The sequence below is a fragment of the Pecten maximus genome, chromosome 9 (assembly GCF_902652985.1).
Source record: "Pecten maximus chromosome 9, xPecMax1.1, whole genome shotgun sequence".
NCBI classification, from domain to species: domain Eukaryota; kingdom Metazoa; phylum Mollusca; class Bivalvia; order Pectinida; family Pectinidae; genus Pecten; species Pecten maximus.
This window is the reverse complement of record NC_047023.1, coordinates 27,390,869-27,407,475: the sequence shown is the minus strand read 5'-3', so window position 1 is coordinate 27,407,475 and position 16,607 is coordinate 27,390,869. Positions and strand designations below refer to the sequence as shown.

The 16,607-nt window shown below is 36.3% G+C and overlaps 1 protein-coding gene across 2 annotated transcripts; it reads left to right on the top strand.

Moving 5' to 3' along the window:
- The first annotated feature begins 1 nt into the window (after position 1).
- LOC117334429 (30S ribosomal protein S11-like) lies at positions 2–16,072 on the top strand. Of its 2 annotated transcripts, XM_033894051.1 has the most exons (10): positions 9–101; positions 3,540–3,672; positions 4,476–4,573; positions 5,239–5,395; positions 9,128–9,252; positions 10,990–11,015; positions 12,849–12,923; positions 13,598–13,663; positions 14,825–14,942; positions 16,044–16,072. In XM_033894051.1, the coding sequence occupies exons 3-9, from the start codon at positions 4,483–4,485 to the stop codon at positions 14,930–14,932; spliced, it is 648 nt and encodes a 215-aa protein (XP_033749942.1). In that variant the 5' UTR covers positions 9–101; positions 3,540–3,672; positions 4,476–4,482; the 3' UTR covers positions 14,933–14,942; positions 16,044–16,072. The 2 variants fall into 2 exon arrangements, with proteins under 2 accessions (XP_033749943.1, XP_033749942.1); XM_033894052.1 differs by lacking the exon at positions 3,540–3,672 and having other exon boundaries at positions 2–101.
- Positions 16,073–16,607: the final 535 nt, after the last annotated feature.

Here is a 16,607-nt window from a genome sequence, read left to right as displayed (position 1 = left end):
TCAAAAACGATTGCACGGATATAGTCTGGGTCAATTGACGCTTGCAATAGAAGACCTTGCGGTGTGTTTGCTGGTAAAGCAAACCGACTAACGTGATTAACGTAAGCTTATGCGTTATTGAATTAGTTTTCTTACTATTCTTAGTCATTTTCCCGTAAAAATAACCCTTTGATGTCGGCCATATGACTCTCCCATGGACTGCTAAAAAGGGGGACATTTTGATACTGTGATATCAAAGTAGCAATAACAGGCTATTTTTTTAAATTATAGGAAACATTTCATGTTATACATTGTTGGAAAGGTCTTTACAAATAGAGTTAAATGGTGAAAAAATGAAGACTCTACCTTCAAAATTGACAGAGTTATGGCACTTTGAAATGTAGGAAAAACAACTTGATTCTGCCATCAAAGGATACTTTCCTATTTCTTCAAAAAATAAGGCAACTATCTTCAGGAAGATGTGTTTATTGTTATATTTCAAGTCAATATAATTGTAACGAGAAATATCTTTAAACAAGAGGCCCAAAGGGCCTTAACGTCACCTGAGATTTGAAATATTTCGGCCAACTAAATTGACCCTTTTTGGCCCCACCCATCAGTCCTAATGGGGTCAGTCTATGAAGAGTATTTGATTCTAACATATCGTAGATAAGAAGATTTTTGAAATTTCAGTCAATTTGACCCTTTTTGGCCCCGCCCACCAGCCCCTGAGGGTCAACTAGGGCCAACATGTACATAACATCAAACTGTAATCCCATGATGATAATTTGAACCAAGTTAGAATGAATTCCAATACAAATCCAACAAATAATAGTCAAAAATGTGATTTCCCTATATAAACTATAGTAAAGTTTACCCCCTCCCCAGGGGCAAACGTGAGACCCCAGGGTCATGAAATTCACAATTTTGGTAAAGCACCTTAAGACCCTTCCATCTATGAAGAGTATTTGATTCTACCATATCTGAGAGTAGAGAAGAATATTTTTGAAGTTTTAGTCAATTTGACCCTTTTTGGCCCCACCCCTCAGGCCCCTGGGGGCTGGGGACCATATAATTCACAATTTTGGTTGACCTTCAGCCATAGAAACTTTCTGCCAAATTTCATTGAATTTTGTTAAGTGGTTTTCTGCCAAATTTCATTGAATTTTGTTAAGTGGTTTTGGAGAAGAAGTTGAAAATGTAAAAAGTTTACGGACGCACGAAGGACGACGATGGACAAAAGGCGATTAGAATAGGTCACTTGAGACTTCATCTCAGGTGACCTAAAAAGATAAACGACATAGTTTTAATGCTGGTGGTTATCATGTAAAACTGATGGTGAAATAAATTTACGAACTAAGTGTTTTAGCACGAATAACTAAATCATATCAGTTTGAATCATTTTTGGTAATAATAAGACTGCATTTGAATAAGGAATATAATTTATAATATCTATAATTTATAATTATGAAAATGGAAATATATTTGATTATTGAATTGATTTCTTTGTGAAAAAAATGAGTCAAGTGCAATCTGAATTTACATTTAAATTAAAGAACATACTTTTATATTAGTACCGTCCATTAAAACTAGTGATCTCCACTCAAATTGACGACTTTTTTTGTGTAAAAACGCTTGATTAATAGGCTCACTGTACGTTTTTATATTCCATAAGTAGTAAACTACGACTACTAGATTAGAGTTATCCCCCTTCGAAAATCATGGCGCATTACATTTCAGTGTGGAATACTCATCTTCTTTGACCCTGCGCACGGTTGCGCTTCATTCTAAAGTTTTGACAGTTATGTTTTCTGAAAGAAAAGTGCCCCAGGTTTCATAATATCACTGTCAAGGGGGTGTCACAAAGGGTAAGTAAGGAAATATTAACGATTTTATCGGTACCTCGTCTCTCCGCTCCAGTTTCTGTTGCCAAACTATTTTCTTTTCTGGTTTACCACATGTTTAGATATTGCTTTGCATTCCTATTAGTCAAAACACACAATTGATTTCGATTCACACGTGTCTTTATATATATTTTAGGCGTCTTTTGCTGTCACATCGCTACCAAAATGGCAGCGATGACGCCATTTTTACGCCGAGGGAGGCTATGAATAAAGGCGTTTTTGCTGAAGAAAACATCGATAAACGTAATAATCATATGAAAGACAAGTAGAACATACTTCATTGTGATTACTGTGTAGTGAAAATAGAAAGAACAGACAATTATAGTTGGTAAACATGGAATTCAACATTGACCTATTTAACATGGGGCAGAATGGGAAAGTGCCATAACTTACGTATGCCTGTCATTGCTAATCAAAGGGGATGCATCTTATATTTTAATGAAGGATGTAGGGTACTTTACCTGATCTTCGGTCCGTATAAGCATTAGCGTCTATACAACCTTTATTCTTCAAACTTTATTATGTTGTGGGTTGTGCTTAAATATAATACAGTTCTTTTAAAACACACCCATGCAATTCCCCCAATATGTAGCTATATAGTTTAAAAAGCATCAGTTTTAATGTAACAATCTGGGTTGTGGACAAAAAATGCATCACTCACCATCACAACATCAGATGTTGCCAAAATTCTTTCATAGAGTTCAAACACCGGGGCCGAGTGGTTAAGGTGTCCCGACACTTTAACACTAGCCCTCCACCTCTGGGTTGCGAGTTCGAAACCTACGTGGGGCAGTTGCCAGGTACTGACTGTAGGCCGGTGGTTTTTCTCCGGGTACTCCGGCTTTCCTCCACCTCCAAAACCTGGCACGTCCTTAAATGACCCTGGCTGTTAATAGGACGTTAAACAAAAACAAACCAAAACAAACCAAAGTTCAAACACACAAGGCGGTGGGCCTAGACGGTGTTCCAAACCAGATTTTGAGGGTTTGTGCAAATGAATTAGCTCCAGTGCTAAGCCCCCAGGCTGACAACCTGGTTTTATTCCCTTCAACCACGATTCCTTGCCACAAATGATATTAGACTTAACATAATCTAGGGCTGCACTAAATTTAGACTGATGCTTGCGTACACTTGACAGATTTCTGTTCCTAGTCAAAAAAGGGATATATGTGTTGCTGTATCTTGAACTATCATCAGCACTGCTTGACCTCCTATGTGAACGGGTGTTCGAAGATGTATGGGCACTAGTTTTCTCTTTAGGACTTCTATATGCATGGGACTGAAGTTCATTGTTGATGAGACTGAACTAACAGAGCTGTCTAAATTTGAAAGATATTGATATTTTAAAACTATTAAAGGTCAAGCTATATATCAATATTGATTTATGGTGTTACATTTACAGTGCCAAATTACACTTTATGATTCCAAATTTGACAAATTTGCAAAGCTAATGTCTCCACAGGTCTTATGGTACCATACACTACAGTTTTTTAGAACACACTCACACCAATCTGTTGCTAGGTGACAGGGGTGTCATAATATCTGCGACAGAATATGGATTGATTTCCAGGGCCTTGGTTAATATTGATATCACCAGACAATAGAATGAAAAGTATTCTGTAAGATAATGCATCTACGTTACTTACATTCATTTAGGGCAGTAGAGCGTGTTGCAACATTTCATACCACGAAACAGATTCCATGAGATCCATTAAGACCAACTGTAGCTGTGAGGGCAACTTTTGATGGCTGACTGTTAGAGTCATTACATTTTGAAAACCAAAGAAAGGTAGGAAGCATCAAGAGAAGACAGAAAATTGGTAAAATAAGAAACTCAAAACAAATGACATTTCATTGAATGACAAACTTGCATTTGTGTGATATCCATGGCCATCACGTGCACCATCCGTTGTGGTGAGGGGAAGTTAAGACTGGTGACACTGGACACAGGATGATGTTTATCCAGTGCTACCCTGGATCACAAAATAAAGTATACACAAATGGAGCAGTGTTATGATGCCGTATAGTGTAAGGCATTGGAAACTTGAGACTGAATGTATTATGATGTTTTTAACCTAACGGAATAAGAATAAGATATAGGATTACTAGAGAGTTGAGTTGCAATATGTCAAACTATGGGATTATTATCCATAAATACGACTTAGAAAGATGATATATTTGAAGAATTACAATGATGATGGTATTAAGAGCAAACAGCAGACCTAAAAGCTGGTATCAAAAATGATTCTCAATCTGAGAAGTGTGTATAACAGAGTGCATGATTGATTAAATACAAATCAGTGCCTCCACTAAGGGTCAAATCTGGGGCCTTTGGATTAGTAGGATTACTGGTCTTAAGCTCATGCAACCAATCAAGCTGAAGAGGAGTCCTCTCTAGTCGAGCAGTATATTGTGGCTGGTATTTACCAGGCTTACATATACTCCCCAACCAGGGAAGAATCCATCCTCGAGTTTCCAGGGGTAATGTAAAATGTAATTCCTGAGTCTCTATAGGAGTCCAAAACAGACTGTTTGAAGATTTAGATGTGGTAAAAGGAAAAACTGACATGGTAAAATTTGCTTGTTTTACAGAAAGAAAATGCTGAGAAATGTGTTATTATGCAACAGCAGAAGGATTTATACCTGTCTGTTTGTTCCAATGAAGACCAGACATCCAGCATCTTACCAAGGTATATGTAACTTTTTTTACCAGAACTGATATAAGTTTTATAAGATTAAAAATGAATGTGTGCATCTCCAAAATACTTGAGGATTATGGAGATTTAGAAATGTTTGACTTATGAATTGCCACTTTATAATAATCATACATTATATCAGACAATGCAACATGAATTTAGACTGATCCTTTATACCACTTCTCTAAAAGAGTCTGGGGCATCTAGTTACTAAATAGATTTAGAGTAATTTTAAAATATTAAATTGATAAATAGAAAAATGACATAATATTATGTCTTGCAACTGATTTTAAAGTAGGTGTCTCTAAAATGATGTTTTCACCTTAGTTCCTGGCAGCTTTTACCTGTAATTTATTGTATACCAGAGTATTGACTATCAAGGTGAACATTGACTACTTCAGTGGGACAGAACTCTTAGTAAATATTCTCAAAAATCAAAATGGACACATCAAAATATAAACAGGTTGATGAGATAATATAAATGCTTCCAATTTGTTTGAGTGTACATAGTACATCATCTTCGCTAAACAAGGGTTTTACTACGCTAAGTTCCATTTCACATTTCTGTTGTAGTTTTTGAAGTTCAGACAATTGCATATAGACTGATAACACATTTGGTTATACTTGCAATTTAAAATATATTCATACTTTTATTACAGTGGCTAGTGCTTATCAAATCCATACCACTTTGGACAGCAGGAATAGAGAAAAAAGGTTATCTGAAAGAGCAGAGGCAAAGGATGTAGGTCGTCGGTTACAGAAAAATGAGATGCTAAAAGAACGCAGATTCACTGGTTTGGAGAAGGATGATTTTGAGTAAGTACATTATAATTGATGAATATGTTTAATCCTCTTCATTGCCAAGTCCTATTTTTAGTCCACCATCATCAGATGGTGGGCTATTCAAATCGCCCTGCGTCCGTGGTCCGTCCGTCAGTCCGTCAGTCCCTCCGTCCGTCCGTAAACAATTCTTGTTATCAGTAATCCTCAGAAAGTACTGAAGGGATCTTTCTCAAATTTCATATGTAGGTTCCCTTTGGTGCTTAGTTATGCATATTGCATTTTGAGACCAATCGGAAAACAACATGGCCGACAGGCAGCCATCTTGGATTTTGACAATTGAAGTTTGTTATCGCTATTTCTCAGAAAGTAATGAAGAGATCTTTCTGAAATTTCATATGTAGGTTCTCCTAGGTGCCTAGTTATGCATATTGCATTTTGAGACTAATCAGAAAACAACATGGCCGACAGGCAGCCATCTTGGATTTTTAGCCCACCATCTGATGATGGTGGGCTATTCAAATCGCCCTGCGTCCGTGGTCCGTCGTCCGTCCGTCCGTCCGTCCCTCCCTCCGTCCGTCCGTCCGTCCGTCCGTCCGTCCGTAAACAATTCTTGTTATCGCTAATCCTCAGAAAGTACTGAAGGGATCTTTCTCAAATTTCATATGTAGGTTCCCCTTGGTGCCTAGTTATGCATATTCCATTTTGGGACAGATCGGAAAACAACATGGCCGACAGGCAGCCATCTTGGATTTTGACCATTGAAGTTTGTTATCGCTATTTCTGAGAAAGTACTGAAGGGATCTTTCTCAAATTTCATATGTAGGTTCCCCTTGGTGCGTAGTTATGCATATTGCATTTTGGGACCGATCGGAAAACAACATGGCCGACAGGCAGCCATCTTGGATTTTGACCATTGAAGTTTGTTATCGCTATTTCTGAGAAAGTACTGAAGGGATCTTTCTCAAATTTCATATATAGGTTCCCCTTGGTGCGTAGTTATGCATATTGCATTTTGGGACCGATCGGAAAACAACATGGCCGACAGGCAGCCATCTTGGATTTTGACCATTGAAGTTTGTTATCGCTATTTCTGAGAAAGTACCGAAGGGATCTTTCTCAAATTTCATATGTAGGTTCCCCTTGGTGCCTAGTTATGCATATTGCATTTTGGGACCGATCGGAAAACAACATGGCCGACAGGCAGCCATCTTGGATTTTGACCATTGAAGTTTGTTATCGCTATTTCTGAGAAAGTACTGAAGGGATCTTTCTCAAATTTCATATGTAGGTTCCCCTTGGTGCCTAGTTATGCATATTGCATTTTGGAACAGATCGGAAAACAACATGGCCGACAGGCAGCCATCTTGGATTTTGACCATTGAAGTTTGTTATCGCTATTTCTGAGAAAGTACTGAAGGGATCTTTCTCAAATTTCATATGTAGGTTCCCCTTGGTGCGTAGTTATGCATATTGCATTTTGGGATTGATCGGAAAACAACATGGCCGACAGGCAGCCATCTTGGATTTTGACCATTGAAGTTTGTTATCGCTATTTCTGAGTAAGTACTGAAGGGATCTTCCTGAAATTTCATATGTAGGTTCCCCTTGGTGCCTGGTTATGCATATTGTATTTTGAGACTAATCAGAAAACAACATGGCCGACAGGCAGCCATCTTGGATTTCGAAAATTGAAACTGGTTATTGCTATTTCTAAGAAACTAATGAAGGGATCTTCCTGAAATTTCATATGTAGGTTCCCCAAGGTTCCTAGTTATGCATATTGTATTTTGAGACCAATCGGAAAACAACATGGCCGATAGGCAGCCATCTTGGATTTTGACAATTGAAGTTTGTTATCGCTATTTCTCAGAAAGTACTGAAGGAATCTTTCTCAAATTCCATATATAGGTTCCATTTGGTGCCTTAATCTTAACTTTTATATATAGGTTTCCCTTGTTTGAAAAGTACTAGAGGTTTCTTCTGAATTTACACAGATTAGTAAGACTTAGAAGAAGAGAAAAGTAGAGAAAAGATCAATCTGACATGGAACCTATGAAGAACATTCAATGGTGGGCGCCAAGATCCCTCTGGGATCTCTTGTTACAATTGAAGTTTGTTATCGCTATTTCTCAGAAAGTACTGAAGGGATCTTTCACAAATTTCATATGTAGGTTCCCGTTGGTGCCTTGTTATGCATATTGCATTTTGAGACCAATCGGAAAACAACATGGCCGACAGGCAGCCATCTTGGATTTTGACAATTGAAGTTTGTTATCGCTATTTCTCAGAAAGCACTGAAGGGATCTTTCTCAAATTTCAAATGTAGGTTCCCCTTGGTGCCTTGTTATGCATATTGCATTCTGAGACCAATCGGAAAACAACGTGGCCGACAGGCAGCCATCTTGGATTTTGACAATTGAAGTTTGTTATCGCTATTTCTCAGAAAGTAATGAAGGGATCTTTCTGAAATTTCATATGCAGGTTCCCCTTGGTGCCTAGTTATGCATATTGCATTTTGAGACTAATCAGAAAACAACATGGCCGACAGGCAGCCATCTTGGATTTTGACAATTGAAGTTTGTTATCTCTATTTCTCAAAAGCACTGAAGGGATCTTTCTCACATTTCATATGCAGGTTCCCCTTGGTGCCTAGTTATGTATATTGCATTTTGAGACTAATCGGAAAACAACATGGCCGACAGGCAGCCATCTTGGAATTTGACAATTGAAGTTTGTTATTGCTATTTCTGTGAAAGTACTGAAGGGACCTTTTTCAAATTTCATATGGAGGTTCCCCTCAGTGCCTAGTTTTGCATATTGGGACCAATCCGAAAACAACATGGCCGACAGACAGCCATTATCGCTAAATCTTAAATTTTATATATAGGTTCCCCTTGTTTGAAAAGTACTAGAGGGCTGTTTCTGAATTTACACAGATTAGTAAGTCTTAGAGGAACGGAAAAGTAGAGAAAAGATCAATCTGACATGGAACCTATAAAGATCATTCAATGGTGGGCGCCAAGATCCCTCTGGGATCTCTTGTATCAGAACCTGTGGTTTGTTACAGTTCATATTGTGACACTAGTTCCTGTCCAATGTTCTTCCATATGTAACACCATTGATCTGGATCAAATATCTACATTGTATATACCAATATCTGGCTATTAACTGCATCATATTTAATTCGCCCTTCAGTTACAAGTTTTCCTGTTATGCATTTAATTATAACCCAAGTAGAATTTTACCTATCATATTATATATCCAGTAATAAGTTCATTTCTGGTAATAAGCCCACTTATGTACATATAGCTTACAGTTTAGTAGAAAATGTCAAGATTGCAGTTAATCCTGCATCCTACTTTGCCTCAAAGTATTGATGCAGGACCCACTGGGCCTAATTACTATATAATTAAAAGATTGAATGTTAGATTGTATTTAATATTGACAGTAAATGCTATCTAATCTGACATATATTCAATACAATCTGCAATGCATTATTATGATAAAGATCAACAAAGTGCCAAAATCACGTCATCGTTCATAATAATGGAATTGTTCTCAATCAGAATCCTTGCTATGTTTGATTCATCCATATATAGTGGTGTGCAGAGTATTTCAGTGACTTAATCAAAATGGTGAAGCTATCCGATCATGTGATCTAGATTACATCTTTGAGCTCATATATGTAGATGCAGCCCAATTATGCAAATTAACATTGATGTAATGGGACAATACATTGATAAATTATACAATTTCCTTTGACAGTTCCTCATTTCCCACAGAAGAGACACCTGATATGATTATACAGGGGACCAAGTACAAAGATCTACCAGTGGTCTATATCCAGGCCTCTGCCAATAATTTCATCATTACGCTAGCAACTGCTGATGGTAAGATATACCTATAATCTAGAGCTGGTCCTTCACAAATGATATGTCATTACATGTGCACTAGGTACTGCTCAAGGCAAGAAATGTGGCCTCTAACAAAATCATGACTAGTTGATAATTCACTTACAAGTCTATTACACTGTCTAGGCTAACAGTTAAACCTTGATATTTTGTTTTCAATTTTCCCAGAAATCTGAATAATCAACGCAGGTATCAAAAGACAAGTTCTTTCTATCCTAACAGCCATAGCGCATTTAAGGAGTCAAAAACATGCTCCTAATGGTCAAGGAATCGGGGATCAATAAATGACAGAACTAGTGAATCATCAGTCAAAGTGAGCCAGTGTGGGTTATTTGAGGGACTAGTTTTACCTTGATGTGAAGCCATCATTATAACGCATAACTGGTTAAATGAATCAGTCCTGACTGATGATGGGTACATTGTGTTATGGCTAATCCTTAAATACTTACTAACATTTGTATATTTTAATTCACTCACCCTGAATTCCTTTCATTTTGTATAGAATTAAAAGATAGATACCTGTGTTTCGCTAACTCTACTTTATATTTTTCATCGCCCTACATTTGTGGTCTGTCCATCCATCAAGAATCCTTTTTATCACTATTTCTTGAGAGGTTCTAGAAGAATATTTCTGAAACTTCACATGTAGGTTCACCAATATGTCCCTAGTTATGTCAATTCAATATTGAGTCTGATGAGGAAAACAAAATCGCCAGCATTATATATGCCGCTATCTTCATTTTTGACAGTTGAAATATGTTTTTATTATTTCTTCAGAAGTACGGGAAGGATTTTTCTCAAAATTCTTATGTAGGTTTCCATTGGTTCCCAGTTGTGGAGTGGAAGTGGAAGACAGTTCAAATTTGGCACTGCTGTTTCTAATTCACAGAAAGTTCTTAGTTCTCTCTTTGATTTCATATGTAGGTTTCTCTTGTAGTCCAACAATTTAAGTAGAGAAAAGATCATATAACTGATCAGGATCTTTCGATAGTGGGTGCCAAGATTGCTGTGGGATCTTGTTTATTTCTGGCATGTTAGCGGAAACACAATAGAGGTCATGTAAACTATATATAGGACTTATCCCTCATGATGGTAAACAGTAAAGGTCATGTACACTATATGTAGGACTTATCCCTCATGATGGTAAACAGTAAAGTTCATGTACACTGTATGTAGGACTTATCCCTCATGATGGTAAACAGTAAAGGTCATGTACACTGTATGTAGGACTTATCCCTCATGATGGTAAACAGTAAAGTTCATGTACACTGTATGTAGGACTTATCCCTCATGATGGTAAACAGTAAAGGTCATGTACACTGTATGTAGGACTTATCCCTCATGATGGTAAACAGTAAAGTTCATGTACACTGTATGTAGGACTTATCCCTCATGATGGTAAACAGTAAAGGTCATGTACACTGTATGTAGGACTTATCCCTCATGATGGTAAACAGTAAAGGTCATGTACACTATATGTAGGACTTATCCCTCATGATGGTAAAAAATCTAATCCATATTCCAGTTCTGATGTAAGTCTTTTACCCTTAGGAGCTATTACACACTGAAAGCAATGTTTTATAGTACTGATAATTATGTTCTTAAATCTGTAAAAAATACTGATATATGGACATAAAGAATACTTCATTATCATCTCATACATTTATAAGTATCATAAAGGAACAGGTTGTTATTTTTCATTTGTTTTTTTTGCAGGCAGAACAATCAAGACAGCCTCGGGGGTAAGTTGTTATAAAATATTACTTTACTGAACTGCCATCAAAATATCAGTGTCAATCTGAATGAGTCTAGAAAATCTGAAAATTTAATAATACCATGGCTTAATTATATCAAGTGGAAGCTTACATTTATGAGGAAATTATTGTCAGATGCTGAATTCTTATTGTAAATCAAATTTTATTGAAACGTAAAACAATGCGAGGAAAGGAGTTGTCACTCTCATTTCATTTTTAGCTCGTCTCTTCGAAGAAGAGTGAGAGCTTATGTTGTCACTCCGGCGTCGGCGTTGGTTTTCCAAATGTTAAATTTTTGGTGCAAGTGTTGAAAGGCATAGTAATTTATGGTAATATGGTCCCTGTGGGGGTCAAACTATCCCCTGCCGGAGTTGAACTAAAAGATTTTTTGGAGAAAAAACAGATTTTGGAAAATTTTTGGACTTAGAATATTTCTGCGTTAAGTTTTTGGAGCAAGTGTTGAAAGGTATTAATACATCACTTTATAATTGTACTAGGGTGCTGATAATTGGTGATAGACTCCCTCTGGGGTTAAACTATCCCCTGCCGGAGTTAAACTAAAAGATTTTTTTGGGAAAAAAATCAGAATTTTCAAATTTTTGGACTTAGAATATTTCTGCGTTAAGTTTTTGGTGCAAGTGTTGAAAGGTATTAATACATCTCTTTATGATTGTACTAGGGTGCTGAAATTTGGCAATAGAGTCCCTATGGAGTAAGACAATCCCTTCCTGGAGTAAAACTTTAAAAAAAAAATGGATTTTTTCTTTTTAAATCTGTGTTTTTTTGTTTTTGTTTTTAAATCTTTGGACTTTGTGTTAAGTTTATATTGTAAGTGTTGAAAGGCATAGTAATACATGGTATTAGGTTCCCTGTGGGGGTTAAACTTTCCCTTTCCTGAGTTAAACTGAAATATTTTTTTGAGGAATAACACATTTTTTTAAATTTTCGTGCAAATGTTGAAAGCTTTTTAACACATCACTTTATGATTGTACTAGGGTGCTGATATTTGGTAAAAGAGTCCCTATGGAGTTACACTATCCTTTCTTGGGGTGAAACTGAATATAAAACAATATGAAAATGTCACAATAGACAATTTATACGGGTCCACATTTTTCAAGGGAGACAACTCTCATTAGGATATGTTGTCAAAAAATTGAAGAAATATTTAATCTACAACAGCATAGCTTGTCTCTCAAATGTTTTTCAACAATATAATTTATATATATATAAATTGGTATGGTTTTGAAAATTGCATGAATTCACAAAACATAATCTGATCAAGTAAACAATATAAATATTATTAATGCAATTTGCGAAACCATTCCAATTAATATATTTTATTATTTATTGACAAACATTTGCGAGATGAGTTATGCTGTTCTCCAACAGCTCTTGTTAACAGAATTTGTAATTTGATGGCACTGGTGAGCTATTTATGGATACCATATGGTAGTTCCAATGGAATACCTTAAAAATCGGAGGATTCCAAATTTGTCGAAAAAGAACCACTAGAAGAAGTGATTTACTTCAAACAGTGTTGTATAATAAGCCAAATTTACTGTTGTGTCCACCATACATGGGATGTATGTATGTATTTCTGGAGTCTTCCAGTGGGATAAGAATTTTATTTGGAATGTTACTCAGGTGATCTAGATCTACCGGTACATGGTTTTTGAACTCTGTAGCTTGAATTAACATGGCCAAATATAACATTGTTACCTAAAGGTTATTATATTAGATTACCGTTAGGTTACTAGGTAGATATTACTTAAGAATGAAGCTATTAGCAACAGTTTGGATGATGTAGAATTTGTTTTGCAGGGTTCTGTTGGTTTTAAGAATAAGAGGGAATCTACAGCTGTTGCTGCCCAGGTTGCTACAGTGGCAGTTGCCAAGGTAAGTTTATACTGTAATAGTACCTAAGCTTAAAGGTCATGTAAGGTCGTCACTAGTCTCTGCAATGCCTGTGACCAACTCTAGGTCAGTACTAGTCTCTGCTATGGCAGTGACTCGATGTCATTGCTAGTCATTGCTAGTCTCTGCAGTGACAATGACCAAGGTCAGTCTGCAATGACAGTGGTCAAGGTACATATTGTATGACACTTGCGACCAAAGGAGTGCACTACAGTGGCAGTTGCCAAGGTAGGTAAGTCTCTTTAGTGGCAGTGACTAAGGCTAGTATTAGTCTCTGCAGTGACAGTGATCACTCATTGAAGAAGACGTTGACCAAGGTCAGTCTGCAGTAGAAGTTGTCAAGGAAAACTCAACAGTGGCTGTGGCCAGGGCAAAGTCACTACAGTAACAGTGGCCAAGGTAATTCACTACAGTGACTACGGCCAGGAAAAGTCTCTATAGTGTCAGTAGCTAAACTACAGTGCCATTCACCAAGGCAAGTCACTAACTGTAGTTGCTGTGGTAGGTAAAGCTACCCTTTTCAAACTTGGAATACAGGTCAGTATGCATTATATTCTAACCTTTATTCCTTCTTAACTATTTTGCATTTGATCAGATTGACATTCCTATGATTATATTCTAAATACATTCTTGTATTGGTATTTTTTTATGAGCAGGAGGCGAAGCGAGAAGGATTTTATGCAGTACGGGTAGCACTGAAAGGTATCGGCACAGGTAGAGAGGTATGTTGACCTTAAATATTTTCCACTCATTGAAACAAAGATTAAGTGTCTTAAATGATCATCCTATGATATGTATACTCTTTCAAGTATTTTAAAAATTCAATTTTCAATTTTTATATTGTAGTATGCATAGGGTTGCTTTAGATCATTACAATTATTAAAATGATTTTAAAGTGAAATGTTCATTGTCAGGATTTCATCCATCCTATCAAACGGTGCTTTTTTAGATTAGCTGACTTAAAAACGAAAATTGAAGTCACAGTTTTTCCCTTGCCAGTACAATTAAAGCTTTTTCCAATTGTTAATAATTTTCTTTAAATTTGGCACTTGTGTACAAGCAAAAACTAAATGTTAATTACTGAGTTTTGCCCTGCCTATGCTTTGATCATTGAAAAACTATTGTCATTCAAATGTGCATTATTGTTGTCAAATTGAGTTTCAATGTGGGTAGTTCAATTCATATTTCTGGTGATGACAGATTATCAGTTTCATCGGTTGTTAGCTCACCTGCCCGAAGGGCCCAGGGACTTGATCTTGGGCCTGTAGCATGCTGGTGTGAAGGGCTACAAAGTTTGTTCAAATAAATTACCTTGACCTTCATTCAAGGTCAAATGGGTCAAATAGGCTATAATCTTCAAACGACTTCTTCTCAATAACCAAGAGGCCCAGGGACTGGATATTGGGCCTGTAGCATGCTGGGGTGATGGGCTACAAAGTTTGTTCAAATAAATGACCTTGACCTTCATTCAAGGTCACATGGGTCAAACAGGCTATAATCTTCAAACGACTTCTTCTCAATAACCAAGAGGCCCAGGGACTTGATATTGGGCCTGTAGCGTGCTGGGGTGAATGGCTACAATGTTTGTTCAAATAAATGACCTCGACCTTCATTCAAGGTCACATGGGTCAAATAGGCTATAATCTTCAAACGACTTCTTCTCAATAGAATGCTGGAATGTAGGACTAGAAATTTTTTTTAATACAAATAAAACTAGCTTACTATGATATTTGAATAAAGAGGTAATCAACATGGTAGAGCCAGGTGAGCGATACAGGCCCATTGGGCCTCTTGTATTAGATATTTAGTTTCTGGTTTAAAAATACTTCATTGCATTTTTTTTAAATGGGCAGATTATCAGTACCAAATGCTTTAATTTTCAGGCTGGTCTGAAAGCATTGGTCACCGCAGGACTTTCAGTAGTGTCAATAAGTGATATCACTCCTCTTCCATTCAATGGTAACAGACCACCAAAGAAAAGATCCTTGTAATAAAATACAGGTATGGATTGACTCTTGTTTGTGAGCTTTAGTGACATCATTAAACTCTCTTTAAGTTTGGTAACCTAAAAATAGGTAATCTGACAACTTCCTCAGCCTGGTCACCTGACAACAGTCCTGCCTCCTTTTGTTAACTTTGGTCACTTAATTTAAAAGTGAAGGTGTTAATGTAAATCTCTCGACCTACATTTGTATTTTGTGGAAATAAGTCCAATCACCTCATAGCTGAATAGATGAAGTACAGACAACTTACCCAATATGTTTTCCATATTAGTTCTATCATTTCTCCCCTCCGAATGAAGGATACATTGTATTACAAAATATACGAATTAGAAAAATTGGCAATATACATCAAAGCAGCTAATGCCAAAAGAATATTTTTGTCAGTGTTATGAAAATTTGTATATCATATATAATTATGTGTGATGCTGAAAGTAGGAAGACTCACTTAAACCTGGCAGTACTGGTTCTTCTTTTTCTGGTTTCATCACCTAAAACCTATGTGCAGTGTGCTGCCGTTTGGTCAATAAGTGCAGTAATGATTGTCTGGGTGATAATTTTTAAACCATTAATGATCTTGATGAAAGTTAATGTATACCTTTATCGCCAACTGATGAAGTACAGTGCTATGTCATTGAATTATTGCGACCTTGACCTCAAGGTCAAAGGTCAACTGAGAGCAAAAAAAACCCCAAAAAACGATGCCTAGTAAGGGAAAAGGAGAGAAATATTTTAGTTCACAAAACAATCTCTAGTTATTTGTATATTATGCTTGTGAGTTTGTAATTAAAAGGAAACCATTTTAATACAAATTATACTATCATAATTGCTCATCCTATTAATATATACATTTGCCTAAGTGATTAACTCAATACATCTACATGTATGAAGCATAGTACAAACTTCTGATTTTAATAAATAGAAGTTTCAGTTTTGAGCTTGATCATCATTTTTTGTTAATAACATGACTGATTCTTTACTGTAATAAATTGTGTTGATTGATTTGTTGTTTTGACTGTTTATGATATTACATTATAAATATAGTTGTTATTTATTATAATTGATCAATTTTACTTTAACAAAATTCTCCTGTTGGTTTCAGACCCCCTCAGACTGACATCATCATATCAACAAAATATGCATTCAAGATACAGAATTATTGGTGAAATATGTGTTTGATGGGAAAACATCACTTTACACCCATAAGTTAAATTTTGAGGAATTGTAAATGTTTAAAATTGAACAATTATTTCCTAGTTTTTTGAAACTGCGTTATATATACATTGACATTTTATAGTATTATTATGAATCAATAATAAATTGAATGTTCGATGAAATTCAATGCCTCTAGTGTTTTATAAATCATGTGCACCTTTAGTTTCTTTTTTTATCAGAAGTATGTTATTTGAACGAAAATTATGAGAGGTCCATAATATCATGGAGCCAGTTTGATTTTATTTGAGGTTTTAATTGTAGCTGCAAGAGGATGAAATTCAATGCAGTATATATTTACATCTTTGTTATGGGAAACTGTGTATGAATTACTATTTATTAGCTCACCGTGAGCTAATGCTGTACCCCCGGCGTCAGCGTTGGCGTCCCACTCCACTTTAAAGTTTTTGGTATCAGTTTTTGGAAAGCTTCTAAGTCCAAAAGAATACACCTC